Raw genomic sequence first — 16,952 nt, 5'->3', positions numbered from 1 at the left:
CAGGGGAGGTGGCGACCGCGTCGGATGCGATCGATGCGATGCGAGGGGAGGCTGGATTTTAATTGGAAGGTTATGAACGTCCACGCTGTCACGGTGTCACGGAAACGGAAGTTAGTAATTAAGAATTGTGGGGGTGGTTTAGGCGGAGGGAGGATCAACCGTCCGATCTGGGATGGACGGTTGGGATCGGACGATGCGCATTCATGAGCGGTTGGGATCTGAGCCGTGTTAATGCGCAGATCCGACGGCTGTGGCGAGTAAAGGCGTTCCTGTTTTGGATGATTACGTGTTTGGTTGGGCCTGGGTTTGGATGGATCCCGGCCCAGGAAAGGCCTTGTCTTTGCATTCACTTAAGCTGGGCCAGATTTTGTTCTCCATGAAACACTGCAACTTCATCTGCTTTCTCAATGTGTTCATCAGAGAGATTCAGAGAAGTCTTTGGGCAATTTCATCTGCTAGAAGCTTTGTGAAATGTCAGACATTCCTCCATTTCTGCTAGCTTTCATTGGCGTAATTGGTACATTTCGCCGTTATTATTTATCAACAAGGCCCAGGGCTCGCTTTTCTGATTGAGTGTTGGATTCTGATCCTCAGCGGTATGATATTGTTGGGCCAATTTTAACAAAATTTGGTTGAATTTTGCTGTTGCAAAATTGAATTCTCGAAAACTAATTCCACTTAAAACCTACTTTCGTCCCGAGTATATCGAAACCTCGAAATCTTGCAGTTTTCAATCGGGTTTTTGTCGAAAATATAAACCCTGGTAAGGCCTCATCTAGAACAAATGAATTTTGGAGGATTTTTACAGGAACTAAACTTGCTCCTTCAAAATTCCTGCGTTCCAAATTAGCCGTAACTGTCGCTGTTTTTTTTTCTTCACTGGGTCAGAGTCGTTGCGAGTTGTGAAGAGTATCACCCCAGCTGATATTGATGCAGGTCATGTTGATGCGTGAACCACGTGTATCTTAAAATAATCCCCATGGTCCACCATGGATACTAGATCTGCTAGGAGTGCAAGCAAACAGTATCTTGTTGGATCAACGAACCAAGCGGAGATTATCTTAATCTTTCTTTAATCCTTGGCTCCTTGCATCCTCGTCTTCTTCCTCTCTTCTTTTGTTTGTTCCTTCAAAAATTCCCCTGCCAGTATTCAGTTCTTGTCTCCTCCCTCTTGTTATGACCGATGGGCAGCTCTTCCTCCTACAGCGCGATCCCAGTTAAGTTCTTACTCCACTTTTGACAAATCAGTCTCTTCGTTGGTCATGAACTCATGATGTTCTGCATCTAGTATCTTGGTTCTTGCTACCAGTTCAGAAAACAAGAACAGAGTTACAGAAGCATGAAGTTCTATGAGATACTGCTCTGAAAGTAGTATTATTCGTGTGATATCTTTGGAGTACTTCTTAGTGGTTGCTTTCTTGATCTGTAGGGCGATCAAAGTGAGCTAATCACAGGATGTGATGAAGATGACCATGGATTAGCCAAAACCAAGGTTTGCATCTAGCCACCAAAACTGAAACAGATTCTTACAGTTGAAGGTTTCAGAGAATCCTCACCTTCTCAAAATTTTGTCTGAAACATTGGGGGTGCTGATGATAGGGGAAGAATTGGGGAATTTTCATCTGCTGGCTCCTCGGAAATGGATGCCTCTTCGGGTTCAATGGCATGGTTACAATCGAAGATTACTATGTTTACCTCTTCCCGGTACTGCAAAATCTGCCTAAAATTATTACTGGTGGAACAGGATGTTACTTACACCTGACTGAATATATGGATGCATTCTGATTTCTGAATGCAGAATTACCATCCTACAAGAATGATCACTCTCGTTTATCAGCCATTCGTCCTCACCACAACAGCTCTGTTCGCATATCACGAGGCAAAGATCAACACTAGGATGCGCAACTTGGCTGGATACATGCTGTTCTTCCTGAGCTCATTTGGAGTGATCGTTGTAAGCCTAGCTGAGTATCATCTGTCACTGTCAGAAAAGAGAGTACTTCTGAACCTGAATTATATCCGTTCGTTGTGTGGCAGCTAGACGTTGCATCTTCAGGAAGAGGAGGGATTGCACCGTTCGTTGGTTTGTGTCTGATTGCCGCGGCTTTCGGCGTTGCAGACGGCCATGTTCAGGGTGGGATGACTGGAGACCTGTCCTTGATGTGCCCGGAATTCATCCAGGTCATAAATTTTCAGACAAGCTTAGTAACAGAAGTTCATTCATTAGCTAAAGACATTCGATCAAAAAGTTCTGTTACAAAAAATATGCTGCAATTGCTTCATGTTTGTCGTGTTTGGAATTTTCAGTCGTTCTTTGCTGGCATTGCTGCATCGGGTGCAATAACCTCTGCATTGAGGTTCTTGACAAAAGCAATTTTTGAGAACTCCAGAGATGGCCTTCGCAAAGGAGCTAGTAAGTTTTCAAACATTCAGAGATGCTGTCTTTTTTTTACTAAATTCAGATATACATTGTTTACATTGTGATATACTTAATACTTATATGCGCAATGTGATCCTTGATTACTGATATATCCTTTTGGCAAATCGATGGCAGTGATGTTCTCCTCGATAGCATGCTTCTTCGAGCTTCTGTGTGTCATACTCTACGCCTTCGTCTTCCCAAAGCTGCCAATCGTGAAGTTCTACCGCACAAAGGCTGCTTCCGAGGGGTCTCTGACGGTCACTGCTGACCTCGCTGCCGGTGGCATCAAAAGTCAGCCAGAAAATCCTTTGGTATGCAATTCGAGCAAGCAATCATGCTCAGGTTGAAAAGAGATGATACCATTCTGAACTTGTGCCATGAATTTATCAGGATGAAGAAGACCAGGCTTTCGCAGAACGATTAAGCAACAGACAGCTGCTAAATCAGAACATGGACTACGCTCTGGACGTGTTCATGATCTATGTCCTCACACTGTCAATCTTCCCGGGCTTTCTGGCTGAAGACACCGGGACACACAGCTTGGGTTCTTGGTACTAGTTACTGACCTACTAATCTCTGAAAAAATTCAGTAACTTTTTTGCTAGAGCCATGCATAAATTCATCACTCAAATTTGAAAAATTCAGGTATGCGCTTGTGCTGATCGCAACGTTCAATGTGTCCGACCTGATCGGGAGATACATGCCACTGATCGAGCAGATCAAGCTGACATCCAGGAAATGGCTGCTAATCGCAGTCGTTGCAAGGTTCTTGTTCGTCCCTGCGTTCTACTTCACGGTGAAGTATTGTGACGAGGGCTGGGTGATCATGCTAACGTCGTTTCTTGGGTTGAGCAATGGGCATCTCACCGTTTGTGTCATCACTGAGGCGCCCAGAGGCTATAAGGTTTGGTCTCTGAATTTTCTGAACCATCTCTCTGTTGGTTGATTGGGCTCAAGTTGTGTGCATGATTTTTTGCAGGGACCTGAACAGAATGCTTTGGGCAATATGCTTGTGTTCTTCCTCTTGGCGGGCATATTTTGTGGGGTTGTTCTTGACTGGATGTGGCTCATAGGCAAAGGGTGGTGATAAAAAAATGTTTTTGTTTTTGCATGTACAGGAAATCTGAATATTCGACATCATTGTAAAACACGAAAATGATAATCAATTGTGATATTATATCAAATCAGAAAGAAACAACATTAAGCATTTAAAACTTTTAATCACCAATAAAGTTTTAAATGCTTTGTTTAAAATGTTATGCCACGTGCTCGATTAAAAGAGAGTATTTACACCATTTTTTTGTCAAGGACCATATATGGTTATTCATAAAAGCTATTTAGATTGGTCTTTCAAAATGGTTTACATTAAATTTTGGAAGAAAATATTTCATAACTATTTTAGAGAATATCATACTCCATAACTCGGTCCATTTGGGTATTGATGTTCCCTCAGACCGGTGGCACCTAGGACCCATAACAATTAGGAATAAATCCACTTGCCGTTCCTTAGCTTTATGTTGAGTCTGTATGACATCCCTAATCTCTAATACCATAAAGCTCTACCTCTCAAATGTTCAAAATCGTGCAAAGTAGATCCCATGGCAGTATGCATGGGTGGTTTCGCTGATGTGGTATCCTAGTCAGCAAGGAGTGAATAAAAAAATATGTGGGGCCCACATGTAAGTGGCCCTATCCACGAGATATTTCGCTGCCAAACTGACTCGAATGGGCAAGCTCCTCTTTTGCCGCCGTCACCATCACCAAGGCGCTCCCCCTTCCACTATCCTTGTGCCCCCGCTCCTCACTTGGTCCACCCCTAACCCTTGTGTTGGACCGTCGCCACCTCCACTGGATCTAGGAGCATGGACGTGGAGTCACCTGGAAGCTTCCCTCCCTGCTCCCACTCCTGTCCCTCGTCTTCCGCCTTGGCCACGTCGGGGAAGTCAACACCGACGGCAGCTCGCTCTTCACTGCCATCGACAGGGCCACCGCCACCAAGCCCCGTGCTCGCAACCTCAAGCACCGCATCGTCCACCGCTTTGTTGACGTCTACAGCGCCACCCATGCCCCCAATAGGGACACCATTGGTGCGGCTGTGCGCCACCTCTACGCGCTGGATCTCAAGGTCAGCTGGGGCGTCAACGTCGCGCATGAGCTCAAGTTGTTAGCGCCCAAGTCCCACTGCCATGACTTCGATGCTGTCATCAATGACATTGTCGATCTCGACATCCAAAGGTTCGTTGTGCACGCAGCGTCGGGGTGATGACGGTGGGTGAGACGATGGCTTGGAGGGCGAACCCGTGGAGCACGAAGAAGTTGTCGAGGCGGTGCACGCAGAGGAGCGCGATGAGGATAGCGACGTAGGTGAAGGAGGAGGGGCCAAGGGCGGCAATGGAGTGCGGGGATGCGATTGTGGAGCATGACGCGCAATGCCACACTATAAGTTCATGTCGCCATCGAGAACACTATCGCCGATAGCTACGCGATGGAGAAGCTCTACTATGTGCTGGAGGGCGGGTTGGAGCCCATCTACTTTGGTGCCCCCAACGCCCATGACCTCGCACCGCCGGAATCCCGCCGGCCGCCTCCCTCTAGCTCCTAGACTTGAAAAGAAAAGAGAAGAAAGAAGACGCTGATATGTGGACCCCATTTTTTTATTCTTTTTGTTGACTAGGATGCCATATCAGCGAAACCAGGCATCTATACGTAAAGTGATGCAAGGTTTTGTATGGTTTAGAGGTGAAGATTTCTGGTATTAGAGATAAGGGATGTCACACAAACTCGACGTGTCCTAAATAGAGAGATTGGATTTCCCTCTTACTAGCAACATCTTCATCCAAGATATCTTTGAATGGAAGTATGGGGGAATGTATTCAGCATCGCCGAGGATTACGGCAAGGTGACCCATTATCCCCTTACCTGTTCATCCTGGCCATCGATCCCCTACAGAAGATCCTGGACTTGGCCACTGGGGAAGGAATGTTGACAAGCGTAGCCCCGCGGGCACTAAAATTCAGAACCTCCCTCTATGCAGATGATGCAGCAGTGTTCCTAAATCCTTCACGCCAGGAAGTGCAAACCCTATTGGGAATCCTGGACAAATTCGAGGATGCCACGGGCCTACAGGTAAACACAACAAAGAGTTCAATCACGCCAATTCGATGCAACGATATAGATCTCCAAGATATTTCTCAAAACTTCGATGGGCAGCTGGGTGCTTTCCCCCAAACCTACCTTGGACTGCCTCTTACTACGGGGAAGTTAAAGCGGGTCCATTTGCAGCCGGTAATGGACAAAATCAGAGCAAGGATGGGGGGCTGGAAAACAAGCTAGTTTCTCAAAGCGGGCGGAAGGTTCTTGTGCAATCAGTTCTCAGTGCCATTCCAACCTACTTGCTGACCGTTCTTAAACCACCAAAAGGATTCCTAAATGATGTTGACAAAGCGCGACGAAAATTTCTTTGGGCCGGAGACCAAGAAAGCTTGGGCAGGAAATGTAAAGTGAATTGGCAGCAAGTATGTTCTCCAACAATACATGGTGGATTGGGCATACCTTGTTTGGAGAAGTTCTCATGATCGCTGAGGCTACGTTGGCTCTGGTATGAGTGGACAAGCCCGGAAAAACCATGGATAGGAACCCTGCCGCCCTGTGATGACACCGATCGTGCTCTGTTTGCTGCTGCCACCAAAGTATTGGTCGGAGATGGACGAAAGGCGAAATTTTGGGAATCCAACTGGATAGGAGATCAGCCGCTGAAATACTTAGCCCCAAACCTCTTCAAGCACTCCAAAAGGAAAAACAGATCGGTTCTTGAGGCAATAACCAATGATGCTTGGATCAAAGACATCCGCGGAGGGGTGACAATACAGCTGCTTCAGGAATATATATATGCGTATGGGAAGTGCTCCACAACGCAGGAGAGGTGATCCATGAAGGGGCTGAGGACACAATCCTTTGGCGGTGGTCGGCCAGTGGCTTGTATACGGCAAAATCAGCATATGTCATGCAGTTTATGGGCAAAACGTTTCCGGATTCTGCTGAGCTTGTATGGGAAACTTGGGCACCGGGGAAACACAAATTCTTCACGTGGCTGCTGGCGCAAAATAGAATATGGACGGCAGATCGTTTGCAATGCAGGGGCTGGCCAAATAACTATTTCTGCCAACTCTGTTTCAGAAATCTCGAAACGGTACAACACCTCTTCATGGAGTGCCCCTTCACGCAGCAGGTATGGCGGGACATTGGTCGCAAATTCAGACCGCAACGTTTCCTACATGTGACCACAGACAACACTCTCCTCAATTGGTGGCGCAAGCTAGATGAGGCAGAAAAGTTGCAACAAAAAGGGCTACGTTCAGCAGTCTTGACCACGCTTTGGGAGATTTGGATGGAAAGGAACAATCGCATCTTCAGAGGGAAAGAATCTACACCATCGGCACTTGCTAGCAAGATCATAAATGAGCTTCATTTGTGGGAAATGGCAGGTGCCAAGGGAGTGAAGTGTATTATGTTAAGAGATTAGGCTTTTGTTTTTTTAGGGAGTGCAGGCAGGAAGAATTCCTCCGGGAACGTCTCCCCTGTCTTCTGTTCTGTATAGTTTCTCTCACTTCTTCTATAATATAAAACCAGCTTGCTGGGTTCTTTCAAAAAAAACACAAACTCGACGTAAAGTTGAGGGATGAAAAGTGGACTTATTCCTAATGATTAAACCGAAGCTCATCTGTGGCCCATTACTGCCCACTCCAATGCCCATCTTCTCTTCCGTTTCCGGGTCCCCCGTCTGTCCGTCCGCGCGGCGCCGCCGCCTAATCGCGCCGCCGAGCCGAACGCTCTCCCGTCCGGGATTTCCAAATTCCGTTCGCGCGCTCTCTCTCTCCCTATCCGCGGCGCAGCCGCGCAGATGGGGGGCTCCTCCTGGGCCCTGGCCGAGAAGACACAGGGGTTCGTTCCTCTTCTCGCTGCGCCGCTGCGCATGCACCAGGCAAGAAGGTTTCCTTCTTGATTTCCTAGTCCTAGATATGATCTTTGTTTTGGTCTTCGAATGCATTCCAATGCCGTGCCCTCATGAACAATTCTTTGTTTCAGAAATAATAATTTGTTCCGAGCAGTAGCCATTAGAGTAGTTGTTTGTGCAAGGACCCAGTGTCCCAGTGTGAACCTGGCCATGAACTCACTTGTCGCACTCAGAGTGAGAAACTGAGAATCTATCCCAGCTCAAGAATTTCACTTTCTTGACTAACAGCCAGCGGGTACTGCAGGGAGGTTTAGTGGCTTACTGGATTGAGATTTCATACATCCCTTTCCAATCTACTAACGATGAAGACGACGCGAAACCAATGAGGTATACGGCGAAAATTCTATGAATTCCGGCGTGTGTTGACTCTAAGAAGCAATGGCAAGTTTGCTCTAACAGGACACCGGTGAGGCGAGTCTCGGGACATCTATGGTCTAGTGGGAATGCGCCGCAAAGGAGTCGTCAATTCGTCATGCGTTGATGCACATGCCGTTGAATATAACTACAATCTTCAATCATCGGGTATGCATTAGAAATGTTTTGTTTTCATTAATCATTATCCAGCTTCAGCTATCCCGTGAAGCTGTACACATCCTTGCTAGTTGCTATCACCAATAATTTTCGTCATGTGATTGTGATCCAATCTGTTGCGTTGACGCTTTGATATAATGGCGTATATAGTACTATGTGATTGGCTGAGGTGTATAAAATATTTATTAGTTCATCTAATCTCATATTAATTTTCTTGGGAATGCAACCCTTTGCTTCCTTTATTCCTCTGTTCCCTTCCAAGATTGCTCTCTTGTTCAATTTGTGTATGAGTTTTACCTTTCTGGCTTGTCATTATATGTCCCTCTTCCTTCTAACATTGGGTGCGCAGCTCCTCATATCACAGAGTGATCACTGTAAGTGTTGTTTTGCGTTCTAAGTTCTCATTTCTTTATACATGTATTTGGCATGGTCACTCTCAATTCTACTTAGTTCTTGTTTTTCTTGATCTAGGGTCATCCTAGTTGACTACAAACATGGCATATGGTAAAGGAGAACAAAGAGTAGCTACGACTCAGGTTTTCATTGATTATCTTCACCTGAAAATGTACTTAGTCTATTCAGTGTTACTAAATGTCTGTTCTGGCAATGTTGCGACACTGATAATAGGGAAAATGTTGGGGTATTTTCATTTGCTGGCTTCTGGGAAATGGGTGCCTCTTTGGGTTCAACAGCATGCTTACAATCGAAGATTACTACACCTCTCTCTTTCCGGTATGAATTGTATGAAGTAATATTGGTTTCTTCTTAATTGTCTAGCGATAGGAAAATTGCTGACAAAAAAGGAAGATATTTCTAACGGATTTTGTGCTCTCTGACTTCAGAATTACCATCCAACAAGAGTTGTTACTCTCACCTATCAGCCATTCGTCCTCGGCACAACTGCCATATTCACGTATCATGAGGCAAAGGTCAACACTAGGTTGCGCAATTTGGCGGGTTACACACTCTTCTTCTTGAGCTCATTTGCAGCGATCGTTGTAAGGATTACTTATTGCAGTTCTGACATGGTTAATACTAAATCAGCAGAACCGTATCACACTGGTGTGTTCTCCTACATTGCAGTTGGATGTTGCAACTTCAGGGAGAGGTGGAATCGCGCCCTTTGTTGGTGTGTGCATCATTGCTGCTGCCTTTGGTGTTGCCGATGGTCATGTTCAAGGTGGAATGACAGGTGATCTCTCCCTGATGTGCCCAGAATTTATCCAGGTGAATCTCTCCCCTTGGATGCATAGACAAATCGCTATGGTCTTTTTACCTTCAAATTTAGCTCACTGATTTATTTGTTTGATCTCTAGTCCTTTGCTGGACTAGCTGCATCAGGAATGATAACCTCTGCATTGAGGCTTATAACAAAGGCGGCTTTTGAGAATTCCAGGGATGGCCTTCGCAAAGGAGCTAGTATGTTGCAACAATCGTATATGATTATCCCTATGCAACCTCTATCTTGTTTCTTACATATCTACTTAATTGACGCAGTGTTGTTCTCCTCAATATCATGCTTCTTTGAGCTACTATGTGTTCTACTATATGCTTTCATCTTCCCGAAGCTGCCAATCGTGAAGTTTTATCGTTCAAAAGCAGCTTCAGAGGGGTCTCTGACAGTCGCTGCTGATCTTGCTGCTGGTGGCATCCAAAATCGCGCAAATTCACTGGTATCTTCTTAGTTTGTAGGAAGTTTTGTATCATTTAATGAATCTTAGCAAGAGGATCTGTTAACACCAAGTTTTATATGGATTTTTAGTCTGAAGAAGACCCTTCCTGCGTTGAACGTTTGAGTACCAAGCAGTTGCTACTACAGAACACAGACTATGCATTGGATTTGTTCTTGATCTATTTACTGACACTGTCCATCTTTCCGGGTTTTTTAGCTGAAAACACTGGATCACACAGCTTGGGCTCTTGGTACTGTCCTAACTTTCGTACTTGACTTTGGATCGATCATTGACAGGTTACTTCTAAAACCCATCCTCTTGTTCTTGTCACATCATTATGCAGGTATGCACTTGTCTTGATCGCGAGCTATAACGTATGGGATCTGATCGGAAGATACATACCTCTGATTGAACAAGTCAAGCTAAGGTCCCGCAAGGTGATACTGATCGCCGTCGTCTCGCGGTTCTTGCTCATTCCTGCATTCTACTACACTGCAAAGTACAGTGACCAGGGCTGGATGATCATGCTAACGTCGTTTCTCGGTTTGAGCAACGGATATCTCACCGTCTGCATCCTCACCGAAGCACCCAAAGGGTACAAGGTTAGTGGATGAATGAATGTTTTCAACCATTGATGTTGCCTTTTTGTAGCATTTGATAAGCTACATCCATGAATGATCTTTCAAAGAAAAAGAACTATATCCCATGAATGATTCTTCATGCAGGGACCAGAACAAAATGCTTTGGGCAACTTGCTTGTGCTTTCCCTGTTGGGAGGCATATTTTGCGGGGCCATTCTTGATTGGCTCTGGTTGATAGGTAAAGGGTGGTGACCATCGATCGATCTGTGTAACATATTCTTCATGTTTTGTGCTAGGGTATGGGTCCCTGGATGCAATTAAGCTCCAGGCACAGCTTGAACAGTCTCTTCTGCTGAAAATTTAACCTGCAAATGTATCGGAATGATGAGGAGGAAAGCGAGGAAGAACAAATGTAAAGACATGTTTTTGAGATGTAAAATATTATGTCATGCATAATTGCACTACATGTCTTTTTCCCACTTTCTGTTGAACAGAGTTTCAGATGCTTGATAAAACAACAGTTTTATCATCTTGGGTGATGCAGAAATTGCAGATAAAACAACAGTTCATCTTGGGTATCTACTCAAGGTATCTGATGCAATCATCTGCAGTAGCTCAGCAACGCAGATGACGACGACGGGCTGTCAGCATCGTCCGTGTCACGTTTCTCTGGATTAGCTGTTGATGCAAGCAAATGATTGTTTTTAGCGGCGGGGAGTTGATTACCCCTAAACACCGTTTATCATGGAGATAAGAACGATCATCAACTTTCATCTCTGTAGATTATAATTATACAAGCACCACATTCACAGGCTCGCAGCGTTTGACCCAAAAAGCTGCAATTCTGGATTGTCATAAACTAACGAAAATTAGTCTAAGGTGGCAGGCAGGCAGAAAGGCCAAGCTGAGAACATATAGTCATCATGCAAAGCACAACACTCTCCAGTCTAAATCACAGCAAATTCACAAGATAAAAAAGCGAGCCACTTGGAAGAACCGATCCCCAAATTTCTAATCATGAGAAGGACATCGTACGGCTGAGATTAGTGGACTCCACTATCATGTCACTCTTAGGTCAAACCAAGAAGCTCCTTTCTTTTTTTCTTCTTTGATTTTTATGGTCATCTTTTCTTGTCTTCTTTTATAATCTTTTATATATCTCTATCTGACTATCTCTATGTGGGGCAACCCAAAAGCAAGAGCTTTTTTTTGGCCAAGAGATGGCCATCGTCCAACTCGTCACGTCACTTTGGAAAATACTACACTTATTCGTTTCTTTTTCTTCTAGGAGGAAAGTAATAAACCGGCAGCACAATGATGAGAGATACTGTTGATATATACCGTGTACATATGAATCTCCAGCCTTGCAAATTAAATCCGGGGATCGATATTATTCGCTAACCTGCTATTCTCCCCCGTTGCAGATATCGTCGAATATAAATACGCATCTATTACGCATTTAAATCTAGTAGGGCACACCTAACTAGATATTTTTTTCATTATCTAAAAAAAATATTTTCCCCACATTATACAGTCGTTTCATTTCTAAATATACGACAAAATATATTTCTAAATATATCTAAAACTAGGTATTTGATGTTTGAATTTATAATAAAATATAGGTTGTCCTTACTTTTATTATTATTTTTTTAAAAAATAACTAATGGTTACTCCCTATAAATTTGTGATAGTACAAATGGTTAGCCCAAAAGTCAGTGTCTTGCATTCAAACTGATGAAGGTACTACTTATATTATTACTTATATTAGTGTCTTGTATCTTTATTTAATGCAATTTTTTTAAAAATATATAAATGTTTAAATCATACTTAAAAAGTATTTGATGATAAATCAAGTAACAATAAAATAAAATAAATAATAATTATATTTTTTTTTAAATAAGACGAATGATGAAATATATCTACAAAGGTCAACTGCGGGCGCATTCTTTTTCTTGCTAACAGTAGTGGGAACGCAGGAGGGACAGTCTGAACGCCGTCCGATGTTCCCCACGCAACCATTCCTCGCCGCTCCGATTTGCTATCCTCGCACATGTATAATATTGTTAGCCCAATAACAATTAAATTAATAAGGGAAGCACGTCGGCGTAATCCTCCGGAAGAGATTCTCCCACCGAGAGGGGTCAAAAGAAAGCCGAGAGATTCCAGCTGCATCCCCCCCGCAAATTAATCGCGCGCTATATGCGCGTGCGCGTGCGCGTGCGTGCGCCCAGATGTATATATAAACCGGATCCCACGCGCGCTTGGGTTAGTTATAGTTGCCCCTCTCTTCCTCCTCCTCCGGGTTATTGCCCGGCTTCCTCTCCTCCTACCCTGCATAGATTAGGCATACTTGCCGCCGCCGCCTCGCCGTGGGGGGGGGGGGGGGGGGGGGGGGGGCAGCGGCAGGTCAGTGCTCTGCTCTGCTCTTCTCCCGCACGCCTCTTCCTTGGGACGTTGTTGTTGTTGGTGGTGGTGGTGGTGGCGGTGGTGAAGTTGGTGTTTTATAAGTTTTTAACTCGTGGTTTATGGTTTAGCCTGGGTGTTTTTTTTTTTTTGTTTGTTTGTTTGTTTTATACTAACTCGGGTTGAGGGTATGGTGGTTCGCGAGGTCTCTGGTGGTAATCTCTTCGGCCGGCGCATGGATTCTTGTTAGGCGGATGCCCTTTTTTCTGCGGGGTTCATGCGATTTGGGGTTGGATCTGTTTGCGTTGCTGGCCTTCTCTGTAGTTTGTGAATTGTGGTGTGCCGGTGGCGTGGCGTCATGGCGAGTGTTCTGCCGGATTTCGTGGCCCATGCGTTGTTGCTGAATCGTGTTCGTGGTGTGGATTGGGCAACTCCTTTTTATGTTTCTCTTGTTGCTGCTTCGGAATTCAGAGCAGTAGCTAGGCATCTTCAACTTCAACATCTGAATTCTGAAACTTTCAGTTTGGAATAGCAGAGGAACTGAACAATCGTATTTAGATACTTCTGCGCCCTGTTCTTTATTTAAGTATGGCGTTAGGTCCTAGGATTATTTTGGTCTTGTTTAACCATGCTTTCTAAAACTAGAGGATTTTATCAGCTGACCAACAAAATATTCCAGTTCTGCTTCGAATTAATCTCTTTGCAGTATTGAATTCTGAAATAAATGCTACATGACGCTTTGCAGTGTGTGCCTATCCTAGAAACTTTCTTGAATAGGCGCACGTGAACTTTATCATGAGCCTCGAGGTCGCAGGTGCGGGGGCACCTCAGGCTCAGGTATCTGAACTTATCCTTATTCTCTAATAATGCAAAGTTCAGATATCTTTCTATGCAGTACTAAAAATGGTTACTGAAACTTTGTTGTGTTTGGTTGAAATTGACAGGGGAAGTTCTTGGGTATACTTGTCTGCTGGGTTTTGGGAAATGGAAGCCTCTTCGCTTGGAATAGTATGCTCACCATTGAAGATTACTATTCAATTCTGTTCCCGGTACATGCTTATCTCGGACATTCCATTCATGGCTTTAATGAGATCAGGCACTCAAGTTCTGTTGGGTCTTGCATTTCAATTGACAGATGAAAAAAAAAGCATCCTTATCCTTTGTTGTGAATCATGGGATATATTTTGCTATATTCAATTCATGGTTTAAATGGAAACCAATTCAGTAGCATCATACACGCAGCATACTTGAATAGATGCTTTAAGCATCCTCTGCCTTTCACTTTTCATCAGAGTGCTGGGATAGACAACCAATACAATCGTATCGGTTCAGGCTACATCTAAGATAGCTTGTCAATCAAAATAAAGTTTTCCTCTCATTGCAGAATTTATTGCATTCATACACGCAAATGTAGTAAATACACTAGCATATCTAAAGTGCTACTTTTGGTTGCAGACATACCATCCAACAAGAGTTCTTACAATAGCTTACCAACCTTTTGCCTTCGGAATAACCTGCATCCTGACATACCATGAAGCAAAGCTCAACACAAGGAAGAGGAATCTAATTGGATTTGCACTTTTCTTAATTAGTTCTTTTGCATTAATAATGGTAAGTACATTGCCAAAAAATATATATATATGATGTGCCAGTATTACAACTCATTTAATCATCTCTGTTTCTCTAGCTGGATGTTGGCACTAAAGGAAGGGGTGGACTTGGTCCATTTATCGGTGTCTGCATAATCAGTGCCTTATTTGGGACAGCTGATGCCAGTGTTCAAGGCGGTTTGGTTGGCGACCTTTCCTTCATGTGCCCGGAGTTTATTCAGGTAGCGTTTCACATGAAGTTCAGAGATTCGTGATGATTCTTGCTATTTTGATCATCCTCAAATGACATCCTTACCTTGGAAGATTCATATCCTGCTTTGAATTTTCAGTCTTTCCTTGCTGGCTTGGCTGCATCAGGAGTTCTAACATCAGCCTTGAGATTAATTACAAAAGCAGCATTTGAGAACTCACAAAATGGTCTTCGTAATGGAGCTAGTAAGTACCTTCAGCGCTTCTTCCAATCTCACATACTTATCTTCAGTGCCTTCTCCAATGTTTTTCACATACTTTGAAAATTTGCAATGTTTTTTCCTGCATAACAATCGATGTTTGATTGCTCGGTGCAGTACTGTTCTTTTCGATAACATGCTTCTTCGAGCTAGTGTGCCTACTCCTTTATGCGTATGTCTTTCCCAAGTTACCCATCGTGAAGTACTACCGATCAAAGGCTGCCGCTGAAGGGAGCAAGACTGTTGCAAGTGATCTTGCAGCTGCAGGAATCAACAATGAACAATCTATACAAGTCTGTCTCACAATATCAATTCCTCTATTCATTTCCTCTAACTTTATCATGACAATCAAACTAATATGATTATATTCTGACTTCTGCAGGCCGAGGAAGATCCCAAAAAATGCGATCGTTTAAGCACCAAAGAGCTGTTGATACAGAACATAGACTACGCATTTGACATTTTCCTGATATATGTCCTGACTCTATCAATCTTCCCTGGATTTTTGTCTGAAGATACTGGAGCACACAGCCTGGGAACATGGTATCTTATGTTACTTTCTATCCATTCTGTTAAGCACTTAGTTGCATGTAAAACATGTACTGTAGCTTCCACTAAAATCTAGTGCTGTTGTGCAAATACCTGACATGCCGTCCATTCCTGACAAAATTTCAGGTACGCGTTGACGCTCATTGCGATGTACAATGTGTGGGATCTGATTGGGAGGTACCTGCCACTGATCAAGTGCATCAAGCTGACCTCCCGGAAGGGTCTCACGGGGGCGATCCTGTCTCGGTTCTTGTTCATCCCCGCATTCTACTTCACTGCCAAGTACGGCGATCAAGGCTACATGATCTTCCTGACGTCCTTCCTGGGCCTCACCAATGGCTTCCTCACCGTGTGCGTCCTCACCGAGGCGCCCAAAGGATACAAGGCGAGTTTGCAATCTCATCCTCCTCCTCTCTTTCTTTCTTTCTTTTTTTTTTTTGGTTGCAGCCAGTGTTTCAGGCCGTGTTTCTGAATTTTTGTTGCTGTTTTGCAGGGGCCGGAGCAGAACGCGCTGGGCAACGTGCTGGTGGTCTGCCTCCTCGGCGGCATTTTCTCCGGCGTTGTGCTCGACTGGCTGTGGTTGATAGGAAAAGGCTGGTGATCGTGTTGTAATATCTCTGGCGTGAGAGACCCATTGGTTCTCCCTGCTCGGATGAGCGGGGCTGTTTTAACATCAGAATGGCAGGAAAGAAAAAAAGAATCCTCCTATAAATCTGGCTGTTAGCAACTCGTATGGGACCAGATTGTGTACCATTTTGACGACTTTTGGCTGCAATGTGTTAGTGTAGTGCTGTAGTTCAACCCCGTCGTAAATTTTGGGGTTCAATATAATCTGCAGCGCTTGCGTTTGCTTGGATATATCATACATACGGACATACGGTGACGTGTTTGCTTGCTTGGATTGGATGTATATATCATACATGACGTGCTGCAAAAGGACGATGAGGTTGATTGGCTGACGAGTGCACGAGTCCAACCAGCCACCTACCGTCGACCATGCGAGGAGGCCGGAGTCGACGAAACAGGCCGCCACCAGAATAGCCACGCCGCGTCTCGTCCCGTGTCACCGTGATCCGGCACCGCGGCCCGGGCCCGGGCGTCGCGCGCACAGCGCGGGGCCGCGGGGGGAATGAAAAAACGAACCTGGTGGTGTCGGGCACAGCAGCGACGGTGCAACGTGCGGAAGAAACATCAAACAACGTTTGCCGTGCCGCCCGTGCTGCTGCTTCAGCTCCGTCACGCGTACGTATCAGCCGCGCAGGGTGGGGTGGAGACTGGGAAGGGCAGTGGGATCTATATTCATACTCAGGGCTTGTTTAGTTCGGAAACGAAATTTTTTTTTACGTGTTACATTGGATATACGGACACACATTTAAAATATTAAACATAGACTAATAATAAAATAAATTATAGATTTCGTCTAGAAACTGTGAGACGAATTTATTGAGCCTAATTAATTCATTATTAGCAACTATTTACTGTAGCACCACATTGCTAAATCATAGCGTAATTAGACTTAAAAGATTCGCCTCACAATTTACACGCAATTTATGTAATTATTATTATTCCATATTTAATACTTTATCATGTGTCTAAACGTTTAATGTGATAGGACGAAAATTTTTTGTTTGGGAAGTAAACATGGCCTCAGACCCTCAGTTATCCCCATCTATAAAGGCCCTGTTCGGAAGCTAGATACTGCGGCTGGACTGCAGCAGGT

The 16,952-nt window shown here is 44.4% G+C and overlaps 4 protein-coding genes across 10 annotated transcripts; all 4 read left to right on the top strand.

The window, feature by feature from the left end:
• The first annotated feature begins 989 nt into the window (after nt 1-989).
• On the top strand, nt 990-3,654 carry LOC127780633 (equilibrative nucleotide transporter 3-like). Its single transcript, XM_052307569.1, has 10 exons — nt 990-1,216; nt 1,430-1,492; nt 1,600-1,704; nt 1,799-1,954; nt 2,038-2,181; nt 2,308-2,413; nt 2,555-2,733; nt 2,813-2,973; nt 3,068-3,326; nt 3,402-3,654. The coding sequence occupies exons 1-10, from the start codon at nt 1,184-1,186 to the stop codon at nt 3,507-3,509; spliced, it is 1,314 nt and encodes a 437-aa protein (XP_052163529.1). The 5' UTR covers nt 990-1,183; the 3' UTR covers nt 3,510-3,654.
• A 378-nt stretch (nt 3,655-4,032) lies between these two features.
• Nucleotides 4,033-4,685, top strand: LOC127780292 (uncharacterized). The gene is made up of 2 exons (XM_052307205.1): nt 4,033-4,053; nt 4,281-4,685. Exons 1-2 carry the CDS (start codon nt 4,033-4,035, stop codon nt 4,683-4,685), a joined length of 426 nt encoding a protein of 141 aa, XP_052163165.1.
• A 2,515-nt stretch (nt 4,686-7,200) lies between these two features.
• On the top strand, nt 7,201-11,448 carry LOC127780632 (equilibrative nucleotide transporter 3-like). Of its 5 annotated transcripts, none has more exons than XM_052307566.1 (12): nt 7,201-7,411; nt 7,508-7,763; nt 7,836-7,958; nt 8,317-8,341; nt 8,439-8,503; nt 8,595-8,699; nt 8,810-8,965; nt 9,051-9,194; nt 9,284-9,640; nt 9,730-9,890; nt 9,984-10,242; nt 10,366-11,447. In XM_052307566.1, the coding sequence occupies exons 5-12, from the start codon at nt 8,462-8,464 to the stop codon at nt 10,471-10,473; spliced, it is 1,332 nt and encodes a 443-aa protein (XP_052163526.1). In that variant the 5' UTR covers nt 7,201-7,411; nt 7,508-7,763; nt 7,836-7,958; nt 8,317-8,341; nt 8,439-8,461; the 3' UTR covers nt 10,474-11,447. The 5 variants fall into 5 exon arrangements, with proteins under 5 accessions (XP_052163526.1, XP_052163524.1, XP_052163527.1 ...); XM_052307564.1 differs by having other exon boundaries at nt 7,508-7,610; nt 7,681-7,763; nt 7,836-8,341; nt 10,366-11,446; XM_052307568.1 differs by having other exon boundaries at nt 7,203-7,411; nt 7,836-8,341; nt 9,284-9,386; nt 9,465-9,640; nt 10,366-11,289.
• Nucleotides 11,449-12,467: 1,019 nt separating this feature from the next.
• LOC127780490 (equilibrative nucleotide transporter 3-like) lies at nt 12,468-16,115 on the top strand. 3 transcript variants are annotated; one of them, XM_052307407.1, is made up of 10 exons: nt 12,468-12,486; nt 13,370-13,461; nt 13,569-13,673; nt 14,080-14,235; nt 14,312-14,455; nt 14,564-14,669; nt 14,801-14,976; nt 15,066-15,226; nt 15,359-15,617; nt 15,726-16,115. In XM_052307407.1, the coding sequence occupies exons 2-10, from the start codon at nt 13,420-13,422 to the stop codon at nt 15,831-15,833; spliced, it is 1,257 nt and encodes a 418-aa protein (XP_052163367.1). In that variant the 5' UTR covers nt 12,468-12,486; nt 13,370-13,419; the 3' UTR covers nt 15,834-16,115. The 3 variants fall into 3 exon arrangements, with proteins under 3 accessions (XP_052163367.1, XP_052163365.1, XP_052163364.1); XM_052307405.1 differs by lacking the exon at nt 12,468-12,486 and adding an exon at nt 12,580-12,627; XM_052307404.1 differs by lacking the exon at nt 12,468-12,486 and having other exon boundaries at nt 12,743-13,461.
• The last annotated feature ends 837 nt before the right edge of the window (nt 16,116-16,952 follow it).

This window comes from Oryza glaberrima, chromosome 7 (assembly GCF_000147395.1).
Source record: "Oryza glaberrima chromosome 7, OglaRS2, whole genome shotgun sequence".
In the NCBI taxonomy this organism is placed as follows: domain Eukaryota; kingdom Viridiplantae; phylum Streptophyta; class Magnoliopsida; order Poales; family Poaceae; genus Oryza; species Oryza glaberrima.
Note: the sequence above shows the minus strand (reverse complement) of the source record. Positions and strands in the feature narration are given on the sequence as shown.